This window comes from Anser anser (genome assembly GCF_964211835.1).
Source record: "Anser anser genome assembly, chromosome: 1".
Classification (NCBI taxonomy): Eukaryota; Metazoa; Chordata; class Aves; order Anseriformes; family Anatidae; genus Anser; species Anser anser.
The window spans coordinates 183,240,013-183,258,915 of record NC_139720.1 but is presented as its reverse complement, the minus strand read 5'-3'; the positions used below and the strand labels follow the sequence as shown (position 1 = coordinate 183,258,915).

General features: G+C 38.7%; 1 protein-coding gene across 4 annotated transcripts in view; it reads right to left on the bottom strand.

The window, feature by feature from the left end:
- FNDC3A (fibronectin type III domain containing 3A) overlaps window positions 1–18,903 on the bottom strand; it is a 118,911-nt gene that overhangs the window by 22,031 nt on the left and 77,977 nt on the right. For all 4 annotated transcript variants that reach the window (XM_083821616.1, XM_083821617.1, XM_083821619.1 and 1 more), the window contains 8 exons: window positions 12,580–12,737; window positions 11,239–11,298; window positions 9,372–9,510; window positions 8,712–8,765; window positions 7,976–8,100; window positions 3,819–3,993; window positions 3,051–3,137; window positions 170–308 (listed from right to left, as the gene is read on the bottom strand). In XM_083821616.1, the coding sequence (XP_083677742.1) occupies window positions 170–308; window positions 3,051–3,137; window positions 3,819–3,993; window positions 7,976–8,100; window positions 8,712–8,765; window positions 9,372–9,510; window positions 11,239–11,298; window positions 12,580–12,737 (937 nt within the window). The remainder of the gene's footprint in view (window positions 1–169; window positions 309–3,050; window positions 3,138–3,818; window positions 3,994–7,975; window positions 8,101–8,711; window positions 8,766–9,371; window positions 9,511–11,238; window positions 11,299–12,579; window positions 12,738–18,903) is intronic.

Sequence of the window (18,903 nt, the reverse complement as noted above, 5' to 3'; positions counted from 1 at the left end):
CTTCCCACATAATTACACTATTACACTGCCACCCTAGGTATTTTGGATCAGCATTTTTCCATGATGGCTCAGCTGACTGAAGTATATCAAAGTAAAATCTGGCCTTTTACATATGAACATAAATAAAAAACAGAGGACAAACTCTAAAAAGAGCTGACAATGTTCTTACCCCAGACTATTTTAAAACTCTGTGCATGAATTTTTCCTTTCACTGATGGTTTTGAAGGTACCCCAGGCTTGTCTGGGCAAGTAGCATAGTCTACTGTCTCACTTGGACTGCTTTTCCCTTCTGAATTATAGGCAATGACCTGTAAATACATAAAAATTATAATAAACACAGAACAAATGTAATGGCTAGTGGTATGCTGTTCAGTGTAACAGTAAGAGCAAATTAATTTATATGTATGTGTACACAAATAGCTAGACAATAAACCACCAGGAGAAATAAATCTATTATGCACCTTCATTTTATAGTTTCTGGTAGTCTCATAGTTACTCAATGCTGAAATTAAAAACACCTGTGAATTGCAAGAAGAAAATACATTATTAAAAAAAACCAAACAACTAAACTAATAATTGTGAAGATGGAAGAAAAAAAATTGCATAACCTTTGATATCCTCCACATTTCAAATGTTGGTACATAAAGTTAGGCTTCTACTTAGGGCACATAAGACCAGCCTGACTGTAAAAGGTAATCAGGACACGCAGCCCTCTGTGACACTAATGGAATCTGTGGGTGCTCAATATAGCACAAAACACTTCATTCCAAAGTGAAGGACTTGAGAACCTTTTTTTTTTTTTTTTTAAACAGCCCAAGATACTCAGAAACTAGCTATGTTTAAGAACTACTCCTTTTTATTGTGCTGGACCTTTGGATCCTGGTGAGAGCAGCAGCAAAGGCAAATTGTTTCATGGGCTGCATCAGCAAGAATTTAGCCAGTGGAAGGAGGGGTGTGATTTTGCCACTTTACTCAGCACTTTTCAGGCTAAACCTGGAACACTGTGCCTAGTTTTGGTGCTCCCTGTTTGAGATGTTGAGAAACTGGAAAGAGCACAGAAGAGGGGCAAGCATGATGATTACAGGGTTGGAGAACCTGATGTAGGAGGAAAAGGCTGAAGAATTTGGGTTTACTTCGCCTAGAAAATAGAAGTTTCAGTGTGGGGGATCTAATCACAGCCCAATATTTAAAAGGTAGTTAAAGAAAATATGAAGATACTCGTCTTGCAAGGATATGTGATGACAGGACAAAAGACCACGGGCACAAGTGTGTCAGGGAAAATTCCATCTAAATATAAGAAAATAAATTAATCACCATGAGAACAGGCTGTCCAGCAAAGCAGTGGAATTTCCCTTGCTGGAAATACTGAAGTCTCAGCTCAACAGGGCTAGTATAGGGTTGAACAGCCAGATCTAAGGCTCTGCTCTCTAGACAAATTTGGTCCAGGTGATCTCCAAAAGTCCCTTTCAACCTAGACTTTTTTCTGTGACTCTAGGAAAACAAATTGCTGCTATTCTTTACATTGTAGTTGCGCAGTTAATTTACTGTGTATCCCCATTTGTTACGAGCAAAAACCTAAGCAACCTAAAAATTATTTTACTTTTATATTTATTTAAAAATTGAATAGAATCCAAATGGTAGGAGTAATGTCAGTACAGTTTGAGAAGAGGAAATGTGAGCTAACATGCTTCTCAGACATACTCCTGATACGGTTTACAAGATTAACAATCATCTCTGGTTGTTTTTGTGCCCTTACAAATGAAGTTAAAAAGGCAGTTGGCATTTACGTATTATAATAAGGTTTCCAATGGTTACAAAGTTTCTTTCAAAAGCCTTAAGGAATATTACTACTAATTAAGTCTTTCTCCTGTATAATAAAAATTAAAGACCTGATTAACACAGAATTTGTTTCTCCTTTATGCCCTATGAATGAGTGAACAGAGACTTCTGTTTACAGTTTTGTTAAGAAAAATACAGTATAAACATTCATATTTTATTTTAATGACAAACTTCGGATGCTACAGTTAACTGAGCATTTACCAGTGATGTATATTATTAACATGTAGGATTACTTCCAAAGGAAAACTATCATCAAGTCCTGCAAGAGCAAGTTCCAAAGTATTTAGCTGATTTTTATTTGCAATACATATGTAGCCATAACAGTCCTAGCTTGGTACCGTCCTGAGCATACACTGCATGTTTCAAATTACTTAAGTTATCAATAAAATCCAAATACTCTAAGATTAACGCCTATTGGAACTTTTTCTGCTTCTGAAAAAAAACAGTCATTCAGAAGTGCAAAATATTTGTTATTCTTTCAAAAGGAGCACGTGTATGTTTTAGCGTTAACTCAAAACAAACCAACCACCCCTGATCTGCTACCTTTCGTACTGCAAAGAGACACTGTTCTTAAGCAGCTCCCAATTCTTCCTTATGAAATAGTATTTTAGGTGCATGCAAGACAACAGCTATAGACATATTTTTTCTTATAGACTGGAAATGAGATCATTCTGACTCTGCTTCATACCTGGGGACACCCATTAGCTTTATTGCAAAAGCCATGCTACTGTTAAAGAATGACTGGATCCTGAGCTAGTAAGTTCAGACCCTCAAGATGTATAAGAATGGGTTCAGCACCACTGTAATATGACTTTTTTTTAACTAACTTGGGTTCAGTGCTATGCTAGAATTGATAAACTTTTTTTGATCAATGTTGCTCTTTATCCCAACACTTTGAGATGTGTTTAGTGTCTATATGCAACAAAAAAGCCAAATAAAAAAACAACTGTTAATAACATTGACTTATGTTAATTACACATTTCAAGATAGCTGCAACTGTTACGCCCTTTCAGAGGTCCCTACTCCTTCTACAGAGATGACTTAGGAAGCAGGCTTTGAACTCTTAGCTTTAAGAGATTGAAATTTTAAGAGAGACTGGCATCAAATTTGGTTTTCCTTTAAATAAGTCAGTAAATCAAATTTCAAGGTACTCTGGTACAAACAACCACCGACCAACCAACCCCCCAAACCAACTACGTGAAAAATCTTACCCTAAATTTGTATTTTGTACTGCGCCTCAAATTCTTCACCGTGTAGGTAAGATCTTCACCATCGTATTTTGGCTTGAAACCATATCCCTGCAAAATTAAACAGGATTACTTGTAACATTGTATTTGTCAACTAGATTCTGTAACATCATTCAATATAAATAAATTACTGTGTTTCAGACTATAATTGTTATGGCTCTCTGACAAAGTAATTAAATGTAACTTCATTGTGTAAACACAGGATATTTTATTTCTACCATGTGAGTCCTAATGGAAGCCAAGTATAAAAATAAGGTGGTGGTGATGAGGGCGAGTGAGGAAATGAATTAACCACTCTCCAGTTCTGAAGAGGAGAAAAAACAGCAAAGAAAAATATATAGTGCCATGAGGTATTATACCTAACACTTTGAAGGGGTAAAACAAAGGTGCTTATGCTGAAATAACATATAGGGGGGCCACACTTCATGATGCAATTACTTTGATCCACTCTTGTGAGGCTTTAATTCACATGCAGAGTCACAAAGTTAAAAGTAGTCTAGACATCTTTGTGGGATTAGAGCTTAATCATACCAATAACTATTACCGTTGCAATAGAAAGGAGAAAGTTATGTGGCTTGGTCACTGCAATGACAAGTCTTTGGTTTTCTTTCAGAAAATACAGTTCCTTGCAGGACATTCTAGCAAAAGTAATCCCTGTTACACTTAAGTACAGCAACATATCAAACATATTATAGTCTCTTTTCTTATTGAGAGTACGTATTCTAAACTTACTGAGTTCTCATCCTCCATCTCTAGTATATATGAGATTCCTTCATCTGATGGTGTTCCTGAGGGTTTTGTCCACTGTAGGGATAACCAAGTAACTCCAGCATTAATCAGCAAAGGACTTGCTGGTGTGGTTGGGGCAGTGCCTGAGGTATGATACAGGACTTCTTCACTAAAACCACTGTACGTAAAAACAAACGGTATGTAAACTAACCAGACACAATAATTGACATCTAGAAAAACATCATTCTTACTAAACGCAGCTATGACAATTTCTTGAGTATGTGCACAACTGGAAATTCCAAGCAGATGACTTAACTTGCCCACGAATGTGTCAGTTATAAGCCATGTGAACAAGGTTAACATTCATAATTGAGAGATTCCTGTGTAGGACATAATTACAATGTTTTGCTAATTAAATTTGTTTTGATTTTTCATATTAAGTCATTATTCTAAATCAGTAGAGCTCTATGTGCAGCAATATACTCATACCTATTCAAAATCAAAACATGAAGACGTGAAAGCGTATGTGGGAAGATCCCAAAATACACTTTGCTTCCCAGGCAGCAATCTATGCAAATTGCTATGTGCTTCAGGTATGCTCTGAAGTACCAGTTTCTATAGTGATTCAGAAAATAACAGAATAATAGACTTACTCAATATTAAGTTAATTCGATATTAAGTTATTAAGTTACTTTAAGAGTTGGCAATACGAAAGTCCTATCACAGAACAAATGCAGTAGACTACACTGGTCTCTGAATTTTCAGCCTTATCAGATGACTCTTAGATAAGCCTCCAAGTGATAAACCTTCTGTAACAAGTTACAGAAAAAGATCTACTGAGAAACAGAGGGATGCAAAAGTCAGTAAATGGGTACAACGCACAGATGGTGTGACATGTATCCATCTAGACTCTAAAAAACCGTTCTCAGCTGGCATTTTAGAAATTTGCTGCTTCTACCTCAGATCTGAAGAAATGCAGGCTTGAGAGCTTGTCTAATTTTTTTTTAAACTGTATGAAACTAATGTTAAAGATGCAACTTTAATCTAAAAGCTAGACGTCATCTAAATGAGCACCAGGAAGTCTTGAAAACAAAAATCCTCGAGTGTCTTGAACAACAGAACCAGTCAAATATCTTGTGTGTCCAAATCTGACTTCCCTGAAAAATCGCAGTGTGAAGATACCTTGACATCCCTTTCTCTCTTACCCATTTCTCCTGTGAAGCAGGAAATGGAAAAGCGCAAAGCAAAAGAAAACTTAGAATTTGAAGGGAATAATACTTCTTCTTCTTGCCAAAAGCCACAAGCGAGAAAATCTCTGAAATTAAGATGGTACGGTACATATGCTGTACATACTTAAAAAAAAGTTCCAGCGTTACAGTTAGGCTAAGAAAGCAGCAAGAGAAGCTAGACATACTAAACCAGCCTCTACTCACAACCAACTATTAAAGCAGTCAACTCACATGCAGATGCAAGGGAAGGGGGTGGGGGGAAGAACACCTTGAAAAGCCTTAATCTCTTTACTTGATAGAATTACTGCAAAACACATTGAAATCAACTAAAAGAGCTCCAGTAATTCTCAAATTTGAACCTCTCTTAACATTTCACTTAGGATACTATAATCTACTATAATACAACAATACTATACCTTTTAAATAGATTTTATTTTTCCAGATTTGTTTAGCCACAGTTTCATGTTTGGTTAGAACCAAATTTAAAAATACAAGCAACTCAAAGAGAGAATATCCATTCTTGCTGGTAAAATCATTTAGAGAAAATTCAGTCTGCAAATACATAAGGTTCTCAACATATTTCATAAGGAATAAATTGTCACCCTACCCTAGTAAATATTATTTCAAGAGACTTAAGTAATACCATATAGCCAACATAATGCATTGTTATAAGGCTATGAAATACAGATTTAAAAATCTTTTCAGCTTAATTAGTTTAAAAAGGGTACTTAACTGATGACTGTCTTCCACCAGCTTACACCACAGAGGTGTGTAATATGTGTGGATACTCCTAGAGGGTACATTTACACTCAGAAGTAACCAGGGAACAGGAAGAGAACTTGAACACTGGACCCTGCTTAACTGTCAGCTCACTCCCTGTCTGCTTTTGTCAACAGTTCCAATTACATCTCATCAAGACAAGTCCAGGAGTAACTCAGAGAACGGTTCATTCCAGAAACATCTTCCAGAAGGCAGCAACATAAGAAAGACTGTGTTGGAGCACTCTGAAAGTCAGCCTAGCCCACTACAGTGTCCTCAGCCAGTGACCCGAAGCAGGAGCCTAAGGGAAGACACAGAGAACAGGTACTACACGCAACACATTCCCTGGGTGCTCTCCAAAGCCTCCCAACACATCTCAGAGACCTCCTGAGCCAGCTGTAGTTTTCATGTACTTAGCCTGCAGAAGACTTCCTCTATCCAGCATGAATTACATCCTCAGGTTTGGCTCCCTATTTTTAAACTGTCCTTCAACACTGTCGAGGCAGGCATTGTTCCATCAAACACTCCTTTGTGCCAACTGAAGGACAGACAACGTGCATTTCATGCTATAAAAACACCACTCCGGTGAGCCGCAGCACAGTGCTCAAAATATCTCAAACACAAACAAGCGCAAAATAGCAATTTTATGCTTGTGGCTAGAGAAGCCTTGATTTTATGCCACATGGGACCTAAATGTCCAAGTACTACTACATAGTGTGGACACAGGCAGTCTACTCAAGAGGTATTGAGCCCTAGCAGTGAGAATATTAGCCAGCTTTCTTGCTTCACCCAAAGACCAAGAAGCACTCCCAAGAGATAATGTATCCAGTGGTGTAAGCCCAACCTGAGAAACTATTCCTTTTGTCTTGGTTTTTGAGTTCTTACATCCTCTACTGATGACAGATGCCATTCATTCACAACATAAAAACAAAGTTCGGTGCTTTATAACTCCTGAAAAATAGCACTTCTAAACTTCTAAAAATAATGACCACATATCCTAAGCATTTATAATAAGCTCTAGAAGCTCAAAAAAAAATCAATGGTATTGTAATGTCATATTTCGTCCATTTCCCATGGTAACATCAGACTAGTAGACACCTCAGGTAAAGGGACATATATAGAAAATGGGACATGGCAGAGAACACAATGTAGATATACCTACAGGATGCAGAGTGGGTTCTGCTGGGCTTACCTCCTGCTCCAGCAGAGTTACCACCATGTCTTTATACTGTCATTACTACAACTCTAAATTTAAGGAGGGCTAATCAAGCTCTAGTAAACTGCTAAACCAGCTTCAAGAACTACCTTACATCTGGCACCATGTCAGACCTCACTGGCACCCAGAGCAGCAGACAGCATGGTAAAAGTTACCCTCTGTCCAAACAACATCAGCACACCTGCAGCATTTAACAAACCATTCAATTCTGGCCCATTGGCAGGGTTGCTTCTCTTTCAGCACGACCCTCAGCATTTTAGCAGAAGTGCTTATTACATCAGACACAAAAGCCACAATTCTATTGACGCCGTGAGTCTGTGCAACGTAGCGCTTCGCCAAAAATTCCATTACAAGTCAGAGCAGAAGGAAGCAAGCACAAGGTAGCAACCTTCAGTGGAGGTCAGCACGAGGCTACAAAGGCTGAAGCTGAAAACCAGCACAGCCTGAGCTGGGTTCACGTGAGAGCAGCTGGGTTGCCTGTGCCATGCTCGCGGTCCCCCTTTAGGTACAAAGGGGCATCGTGTACACAGGTTAGAGCAGGCTGTTTGAGAAATTAGGCTAAACCCGGCAGAAACAGCTGTGCTATCTGCAGGTGACAGCTGCTCATAAGAGGGGCTGAGATGTGTAGCATTTATATGCTAAGTATGTACACATGTAGTGGCTGTAGCCATAATAATGCCTGAACAAAACTGATTGTGCCAGGACTCATTGAATAGCTGAGGTTAGAAAGGATCTCTGGAGGTGCCCTTGTCCAGCCTCCCTCGCTGAAGCAGGGTCAAGTGATTTGCGATGCAAATATAATCTGCAATATGAATAATCCAATCACATGCGGTAAATTAACTATGTAAATGGACAGAAGTCTTATTTCTTTAAATGCCATCATATGCTTTTCCTGAGCAAGCACACATATGCATGCAAATGCATTCCATAGTTATGGATACAACAGTGATATTTACCTCATCCCCATGTCATTTTTGGCTGCTAGCCTAAAGGTGTACCCCATTGCTGGTGATAGTTTAGTAATTCTATACTGCTTCTGTTGGCCATAATAACACTGGCAAAACTCTCCATTTCCTTTTCCCTAAAAAGGAATAAATTAATCACATTATTCACCCTATTAAATATGTGCCCATCAATTAAAGTAACACACAAATGTGAAGCAAACTCATTTTTGAAGTGTAACATAACTCAAGAAACCCTCCCGTAGTGAGGTTTTATGTAAAACATACACATATTGAATTAGAGGCTTTTAAAATTCCTTTCCATTTTGCATCTCCAAAGGGCTAGAAAGAAAAAACAGTACAGTTTCTACAATTCTGCCATCTCTCTCTTGGAATAGCTGTCTGGCTAGGACTGGAATAAGTTTATGGGAACTCTGCTGGCGCATCCCTTTTATACAAAATAAAGGCTTTTATAGGAAAATGATCTTATCTCATTGCTCTTGAGAGAAGTATTGGTGAAAAAGCCACTATTAAGGGTGGCAGAATCAGGTAACTAAGAAATATTTGATACATTATACACCCTAAGAAAAAATTAGGGCGATAATCATGTTTTTACACTTACTTTCAGAAATTATGTATTTGTCACATACCTCTCTCTATACAAGTCAAAATTTTGATACAACTCAATGTGCATAGTCACATACAACTACTTTTGAAAACCACAAAATGAAAAATAGAATAACTTGCTTACTTCATCCCATTCTAAAAGGTAACTGTGGATTTTAGAACCATTATCGCATGATGCCTGCAACAAGAAAAAGGGAAATTAGAGCTCTAACTAGACACAAGATTGCTCAAGGAAAGATGCGTGCATGGATCAAATCATGACAAGACCAGTGGATGGCAAATGATGCTGCCCTTATATGACTGTTTCACTTGCCAAGACAGTGCTATTTCTGTTTCTATCTAGTGAATGCTTCTATTTTATTTTTTTTTCATTTAGACCTTGAGAAAGCATTCTGGCAGCAATGTAAAATACTACAGAATTTTTCTAAGCAGTTAGATTGCAGGTCTGTTCAAATCTCAGTCTTTCCAGACCACTTAATTTGCTTTGCACAAATAAGCCTATGTTCAATAAGAGAGAAAGAAATTGGTTCTACAGTACAGGAGGGGACCAGAACTCAAACCAGTGTCTCTGTTCAAGTTCATTAACTTTATTTACAAAGGCTCCTGGCTTTTCTGGGAATCTTTTTCTCTTCGCTGAAGTCCACATTTAATCCAATATACATACTTCAGTCACGGAAGTGTGGTTGAAACTACTGTTTGACAAAACTTCTGTTTCAATGAACTGGCATTTATTCACAAATCTGAAACTGCTAAAGAGCTTTAAAGATTTTAAAGTAATTCTTACCTTCCACTGCAGAGTAAGAGAATTTTTGGTCCTATTAGTTATCCTGGGCAGATTTGGAGTATCAGGCTCACAACTCATTGTGGTAAAACTCTCTGCTTCTGAAGGACTCCCCCTTACACAATTGCATTCCACTTGGACTCTAGAACGGAAAACAGTCAGTAACATTTTGATTCAAAATCTATATATACAATTTCCAAAGAAAACCGAGTATTCAGAATTAAGTTACTGCCTTGCTATCTCTTTATTAATATATTACTGTTACAAATACATAGCTGGTGAAAGCTTCTTGGTCAACGGAAGCAATGCAAAAGTAGAGTCCTTTACTTTGGATGTACATCATTACCATCAGTCAGCTTTATTCTCACAATTACATTTGAAATACGTCCATTCTTTGCTGTGCTTTGGTTGGGAAATAATGATAACATCTTGCAGGCTCATTATTTGTTGTAGATGTGTAAGTTGATAATACAAATAATTCTTCTGCAAGTGCTTTCTTGAGAAATGCACAATGAAGCTGTTAATGTATTTTCTGAGAATCTTTTGCAATCCTTCAACAGCTTGTTGAGTCTGTTCACCCTGTTCACCTTTTAGAAAGGCTGTGCACTAGCTCTCCGTGTACTTCAGAAGAATGAATTGTTTCTTCTGTCTCAAAGAGAAATGGTTTGCTTTTCTCATAGCTTTTCTCCAAAACAAAATAAAAGATTATTTTCTGGCCTCCTCTGCCCTCCTCCCTCCTCCCAGCTGTGTAGCCATGTCTCCCTCTTGGGTGAACCCATATATTACTTTCTTCTTACTTAGTTTCTTCTGATTTATCTGTTCCTTTGAAAGAGAGAAAAAAACAATCCACAGAACACCCTTTTCTCTGATCACTGGTTGCAGAAGGCCTTATATACTGGTTGCATGAACAGTCATAGGAAAACTGGCATTGTAGATTCCATGAACAGGGATAGCAAAACATTTGAACAGTGACTAGTGCTGCATACAGTTGTTTGTCCTTGCATATAGTTGCAAATACATAATTTGTCAGTTTTATCTTCGGAATTTAGCCTTTCTTGTCTTCCTTTTGGGCAATAGTTAGACTGGCAGAATTCTGTTTAATTCCTAGCTCAGGAAGAGCTTATATGGCTAAGTCATCTACTCACATGCTTCCTCTAAAAAGACCAGAAATAAGTAAAAAAGAATCTGAACATAGCCTGGTAGAAAACAACTTATACATGGCAAAAAGACCTAGGCTCTGACCTCTATGCTCCACACATTTTCAACTTAAAACATCATTGGATAAAGTTCATAAACACTACTTAAAATAAGAACAAAATCACAGGGAAACACTTGCATATGAAAGAGTTTCAAGTCAATTCAACTCTTTCAAGAGTCTTCAAGCTTGAACAGTGGAATTAAACTGAGCTTGGGACATATTTAACAATGTATAGGGCGGTCAGATTCACTGGTCTGCTGGAGCAAAGTGAAAGCAGTGTGAAGTGGCCAGTAGAAAGTTCTTGTGCAAGGTACCTCCTTCTTCTATTTGTGAGAAAATGACATAAAGGAAGCATCATCTGTGCCTGGCTCAAAGAAAAGAAAATGGTCACTGTGTTGGCATGTAAAGTAAAGACCAAGTAAACAAGCAAAGACCACAGAAGTTGGGTGAGGCAGCAACAATCTCTTATGTTTTTCAAAATGGATTGTGTGGTCAAATAAGCCAACAACATTGACTTGAGAATGGCAATATTTCAACTATCATTGTGACTTAAAGGAGGATTTCAAGGGGTAAAGACAGTTTCTGAAGAATTCTGCAATCAAATATATAGACAGAATGAAACTTCGAAAACACTCCCAGTGAATTTAGTGAACAGAAAAGGAAGATACTCACTTTGCATGGTAGTCAGTTGCTGGCCTGAGATCATTTACAGTAACTTTGTTTTCTTCTCCACTGGAAAGAGAGATGATTTTGTTAAAGAGATTGTTTCAGAATCACATACTTTATAAAAAGGCACACATTTAACCTCTCCACCTAACACTCCTTGTAAGAAACATCTGTTAATAGTTTGCTTCTGTTGCTAAGTATGCTAAAATGCAGATGCTTTTATCTTTGAATTTTATGGGCTTCCCTCATTTGGTTTCTGTTGTTTCGCCTCTTTTGTTTTTGAAGAAAAATTATCTTCTTTACTCAGTAACATCAGCTGCACATATTGGAGAACATGCATGTGTATGCATGTACATTATTTCAAAAAAAAAAAGTACTGAATTACTGGATCCTGTGGAAGCATGAATATTTATAAGTCTTCAGCCTTATAAAAATGATTATCTAAAACCATAAACGACTGCATATACCTACTTTTTAGAGCCTAGTAAGCAGAAAAAGCACCTAAGTGACACCTATTACTCTGCTTTTAGTGAACCAGCTTATGTTAGAAAAGTTCTTTTCCTCAAACTTTTAGCCTAGTAAGCAGAAAAGACACCTAAGTGACACCTATTACTCTGGTGTTAGTGAATCAGCTTATGTTATAAAAGCTCTTTTCCTCTAGCTCTAGGACAGGGATATCCAACTTGTGATTCATGAACTGCTCCAAGTAATTTCCAAGAAATCCATAGAAGGAGACTAACAAATGCTAGCTAAACACTAGAAGATTTATATTTATTAGAGAGCTCTGTAATTTTAATGGTAAATTTTACTGTTAAATGTAAAATACTGCTAAAGTTGCAAAAAAAAATGGTTAAAACCATTGTGTTAGGAATTAAACAGTTTGAAAGTTTAGCTTGTTTTGATGCTGCTCAAGTTGTGTTCTGTGGAAATCTGTTTCATATTGTACCACTGCCTCTTGCCAAGAGCATTTCCAGAGAAGGGAAGAATACCCTTACTGGGAGGAGCAGCATGTGCTGAAGTAAATAAATACATGCACAATTTGTATTTGTTGCTACTTGTACACATCTTACTTCGTGAGAACCCATAATTTCTAGTGCAGCTGGCTGAAGTACAGCTAAGTGGTATTAAAGCATACTTCCACAAACATCTAAACATATTCTAACTGTTGGTATAGACCTCAGTAATAAAACGGAACCATTTCTACTGAAAAAGTAACCTGTTTCAGAAAGAGAAGTTGCACAAAATTGCTAATTATTTCAATCTCCAAACACTGGGCAGATTTTTATGAGATTTTTAGCCACACAATTAAATGCAGCACTGAATAAATAAAAGAAAACGAACACCTACATATATACAGTTTTGTATTTTCCATCTTTTCCAGTATTTGAAATCATCACTTCGTAAGTATAAACCTCTGGTATGTTATTCTTGTCAGTGTCTTCTCCGACATCGCTGGATGGAGGTGACCACATAAGCAGTGCTGTTCTTGCCTGAATGTCTGATACCTGTAGAAATGTAACTTTTGAGACTTGTGCCCATTTAAATGCAAATATAAACACTGCTTTGCCACATAGGGCCAAATAAAAGAGAAGAAAATCACACACCATTAACAGCTCAGAGTATTTATACTTATATATGATCTACTCATTAGTTTTCACAGATGAAATCAAGCTGGAAATGAACATCATAAGACAGCTGCTATCCTAGGGCACAGGGCTGACTGCAAAGAAACTTCTAAGCAACGAATGCCACCTAGTGGGCTAGAAAGGTTAGGCACTGGAACAGGCTGCCTAGAGAAGTGGCAGTCACCATCCCTGCAGGTATTTAAGAGAGGTGCTGAGGAACATGGTTTAGTGGTGGACTTGGTATTGCTAGGTGGTGGTTGGACTTGATAATCTAATCGGACTTTTCCAACCTAAATGATTTTATAATCTATGAAACATGAGATGATGGCATGTATATATTGTGAAATCAGTTATTTCACTTAATGATAAGATTTCAGGTGTTATTTTTGCTGTCTTTTTGTTGCTGTTGCTTAAATATTTTGACATGACCAGCACTGTGATTTTAATACCTTCATGCTGACACAGTTTTCATATGACATATATAAAAGCTCAAGAATTTCTCCAAAATGATGGGCGTTACTGTAACAGGTAAACTCTCAACAACTTTCTCATTAGATTAGAATTTCTTTGGTCAACTACCCCAGCAAATATTTATTGATCATGATATGAATAGGGATAATCTTGTACTCTTTTAGTAAAGGGAATACTAGAATGTATCTCATAATGTGCACTGAGTTTGGGTGCTCACACAGAAGGCAGGCTCACTAAATGCATATATGTATTTCAACTTCCCAAAGAATTCCTGTGGCAATGCCTGCACAGCCCGCCCTTTGCAGAAAGGCCTGCATCAGAACAGCTGGTGTGATAGAAAGGAATACACAGGTTGTAGGGAATACCACAGTTACACAGACATGCAATTAGGGTCACCCCGTACTCCTGGAAGAACACATGCTGCAAGGGGCTGGGGAATGCTCTTAATTCTATAGGTGACTGCATGGGTATGTGCATGAGATTACAATTTCTTAGGATTTTTTACTGAAGGATGATGCTTAGAAATTTGTGGGTGTTTATTAATATTGCACATCTACTGTTGTGGTTTGTATGTTGTGCCTACATAATATTTCCAATCATTTCAAAAGAATTGACAACACATTATATGAAATGACTAGTTTCACAGTATCAATGTCATATATAGACTAAAAAAAATATTTTTTTGAATAATTGCTTTTGGAAATCTATTACTAGAGCATGAGAATCAAAATGCTATTTTCACAACTGGTGTTCTTAACCTGACTGGGTCAACTTCAAGAATGAAGCAGAGGAAATGGCTTATTGGTAACAATTTTTTTCCTAATGTCCAGGCATTATCTTTCATTTTACCAGTTAAGCCTACTTGCCCTAGCCACCGTGGATTTGAACATGAGATCTCCCCTTTTCAGCAATTGTTTCTTATGTATTTGAAGACTTATCATTTGTGTCTCCCCTCACTTGCCTAAATCTCTGATCATTTTCACTCTCCTCCTTGATTACCTCCTCCTGCTCCCTTATCTTCAGTGCTTTGCCCAGAACAGTACGTAACACTTCATCTGATGCTTTACTAGTGCCAAACTGTCCTACACACTTCATATTACATTTCTCTTCAAACACCTCAGTGTATCTGTCTTCTTTTACAGAGGACAAGTCAAAACGGTTGGTATAAATGAGAGCTGGCGTTACATCTTATTGGAACATTAAAACATTAGAGGTTTCAGCTGTTCACTACAGAGAGAACAGGAAGGGTGGGACATCAAGGACAACACTGCAGAGTAACAGACAACTGACAGAACTTTGAATAGTAAAATTAAACCTGGAGCAGAGTGGAAGTCTGTTATATAGCAACAAAAGTCAACAGAGAACAGGATGAAATGTTCTTTAAGTCTCTGGCTGGAAGAAGAATTATCTTTAGTTATTCCCCCAGGACAATGTTTGCTGGTGACCTCATGTAAGCAAGAACTTCCATAAGATTTCTGATATAATAGATGACAACTGTTAATATTGTTTCATTGTGTTAGAGTTACTGTGTTATGTACCCAGCTACAAATCAGTGACTATGTAGGTTGTTCTGGTTGTTTTACTCTGTGTAAACAGAGTATGTGACTAAACAATATTACGAAGATCTGAAGCTTTGCTGTGGCCAATTTGTCAAAGTTTAAAAAGCAACAGATAATGTAATTCAACATGCAGAAATGCAAAGTGAAAAGTATTTGAAGAAACTGGGAATTAAGGACATTCTAAAGGTGCATGGAAAGGTGCAATGTAATAAAAAAAAGCTATAAAAAAATTCTAAATGACACAAAAAAAGAGCTAACAGGATTAAAGACAAAAGATATTAAAAAAAGTATGAGGAAAACTCCAAGTCAGGCACTGCTCTACTACTTCTGGATGTAGAAGTTCAAACTATAAAGCATAATGCAGGAAAGCAAGAAGCGTTTAGCAGTTATTTCTGCCCTGTATTTGCAATGCAGCAGAAATCCGTATCCACTCTATGGAACGCTGTAGGTGGACTAGAAAACTAACATCCTGCAGCAAAAGCTCTGGGTCCAGCAGATGGTGCCCAGTGAAACCAAATGGCCTACAACAAACCAGGTGGTCACGTTAAACCAGTGGTTCCCCTTCAGTGATACACACTTGTGTCAAACCAAGCAGTGGCAAGAAGCCAAGCCTAAACTAATAAGCATTGGGGAGTACTGGGGAGTGAACTTCTCATGGAACAAGTGTAAGAGGCACGTACCGGAGCACCTGAGAGAACATGCTCAAAGGCAGAGAAATGAAACACGACGAGCAACACTTTGCCAGGGACAAATACTGGAAGTAATTTCCAACCCTATCCAACACCTGAATCCCACTGAAGCTGCTATTTTCTTTCCTGCAACCCCAAAGAATCAGGGTGGTGGAGTGTAAGGTCCCCTGAAATATAGCTTGTGTGTGAGGGGTCACTGATCAGACAAAAAGAGAAGCAGTAAGAGTTAGGACTGAGCAACAATGAGTTTTTTTCTTCTGGACCATACAATTTTTGATGCTAAATATTTCTTATGTTCTGGAGCTTTTCAGCCAACTCATATAAGTGTATGAGTATTTTCAACCATTCAGTTGCTAAAAAAAATAAATCACTGTTGCAAGCACATACAACTGAATCTAACTTAAGTCCTTTACAACTCATTTACAAAACATTAGATACTGCTTTTCGGGTTCAACTTGTAGCCAGCAGAATGATTTTTAAAGACAAGAGTAGGTCCAGATTATGTCATATATACTTTAGTCAAGAATATTATAAGGGACAAAAGCAAAGTATCAAAAGATTAGTAATGGCTAAAATGAAGATTTCCTATGAAAAAGAATTCCCTGTTGTGTATATCCACTATGGTAGTCTTAGATTACATCAACATATACAATTACTCTACCTTCAAGTTATGTATGCATGACAGTCATTACTAATTACTTTACTGAACAAGTAATCATTCTGTATTGTTGTTTATCCTTGATGATCAGTAATATCTCAATACTTGACTTTCTGAACAGTAGCCAGAGCTTTACTGAGGAAAGCAATCACTCAAGTTTCAGAAATTCCCATCAGTTCTCAAGTGCAAAACACTAGCACATTTTCAAATATCACTGTGATATGAGGAGGAAAAAATTATTTTTGAAGAACAAAGATTAAGATCAAAAGAATCCTCTGTTCTTAGGTGACCGATCCGAGACACCGAGGAGTGACTTTTTCAGAAAACTTGGCATTACTTATTACTTCGTATACTTATTCTGCAGCTGCAATTGATTGTGGCTGCAGCTCTGAGCACTGCGCTTCTTCAAAGCAGATTATACCACTTGACTCGGGCCCTAGGCGCTGAGGAAATTAAGAGGTGGCATGTCTCCACTAGCAGTGCACTTTACAAAAATAATCTCCTTATTAACCACGTGCCATTTGGGTCAAAAAAAAAAAAGGAGCAGTTTTAATATGTGCAAGCTGGATTGCATTCGGTGACATAAGGTACTTAACTGGTGAGTAAGCTGCATCATGTTCTAAAAGCCCTGAAGCATACACAACATGCATGAGCTACAAAACACGATGTACTCCCAAGGGCTTTACAATGCCATACAACCAGTCCTCAAACTCCGAGAACTCTGAGTCCCTATCCCTTCTTGTCATTAAATACCCAGCCTTCAACTCCATTCTTCACTTTGCTTTTTGCCTTTTCAGGTCCCCTTGTCTTCTCTTCTGCCTCCTTTGCTGTTTGGTTAACAGATGCGATGGCTGGTGCAGCAGAGTGCTCGAATGCTGAGGACTCGACACAGTGCCACCTGAGAACCACTCCAATTTACACCTGGGCAGAGAAAGTTCAGTTCCTTCCTAAGTGCCGCTGCCACTTACAAAAGGACTGGGAACCCAGAAAGAGAGATGAAAGAAAACGAAGATACGTTGATAAAAATAAAATACCTAATAGGAGTCTGGAGGCAGCAAAGCTGACGTGCCCTGTACAGCACCAGACTGAAAGAGATGTGGGAATGAGAGCACACCACACAGAACGCTGAGTTTAGATGTGCATGCCTTGGGCCCATGCACCAAGACATGGGACAGCCCAGGAGAGGTCACAGCCTTCAATGACACTCTGGGTTTCCTGAAGGAGGATAAAGTGAGCTGAACAGTAACTGCACGATCACCTTGACCACCAGCACAGCCAGTACGCCCTGTGCCAGCACTGAAGTTCAACCAGGAAACAGGAGCTGACGATCCATCGAGAGAGTCATGGCTGAATCCCCAAATACAGTGCTTCAAGCAAAGTATTAACCAAAAACCTGTAGAAATATTTCTGATGAGACCTACAAAAAGGTGGTGTTAAAAAATAATCTCCTGGTTCAGTTGTAGGAGGGTGAGGAATAATATTTCCTTGGAGAAACGGTGGGAGACTTGCTTCTGATCATGCAAAGCCTCAGTAGGCAATCCGGTCTCCCTTCCTCTCATCAGATCCCACTCCCCAAAGCTGCAACATCAGCTACTCTTCCATCCACCCGCAGCCCTGACGGTCCCTGTAAGCCTCTCCAAGTGCTGGAAGTCTGGCTTTTTGCCTTGCGTGCTGTTTGCTCCGTAGCAAACTACTACTGCTTAGGCCTCTGATGTTTTCTGAGGTCTGCAAAGACAGCGCTTGCAGGCACACAGCTACATGCAGCGAAATTCAAGAAAGGTCATGGTGGGGAGGGGAAATGGTGAAACATGCTTGTCAGTAAGCCATGGATTGGCTGAACGCTGCAAGTAGAAGAAAGCAAAGGGAAACAGGACAGGTATGTACTGGAGCTATGGCTTTTTTGTATGTCCTCTACAACACAGTAAAAGTCACCATCTGTTGATTACACTTCTCACAGTCTCACTCTAACCACCTAGGATGCTCAGTTGTCACTCCCCGTGGCAATGCAGTCACTGATGACAACCCAGACTTGGATGCCCTGAGCAGGGGCAGAGGACTGTACATCTCCAAGAAAACTGGTCCCCTCACTTCTAGTCAGGATAGAAAGTGTGATCCACATTCTGCTGAAGTTAAGAAAGTCACAGCTGGCACTCAAGATTCGAGGGCCACTGAGAATGGCACTGGTTAGCACGTCCCAGTGACAGCACAGTCCTGCAGTCAGTTAACCCTGCAGCAAAATCTGCTCCTGTGCCCATTCTGATGCAACATGCGGCGAGATTAGCACGTGCTCCTTTGATAGGATAGACTTCCACGACCTGGAGTTAAAGGGGGTCTAAGGCACCAGTCCCTTCAGCTATACAGCCCTGAGCCACTCACAAAGCAGATTACTTCGTACAGGGAACGGCAAGGACCGTACAGAAAAAACACCATGTCACCGTGTTTAAAAAAAAAGATAGAAAAAAAAGGCAATTATAATCTTGCACACAATGGGCCAGCATTAGTACTAAATCTTCACTGCTTCACTTTGAAAATGGAATATAATTCTTCTAATGCTACTTTGATGCCTATCTTCCTACAGTGCAATGTCCAACAGCAACCCTGGAACCTTGCACAGGTCTCTACTGCTTGATCTAACACTGCGATAGCGATAGGTGTTTAGTACCACGCGT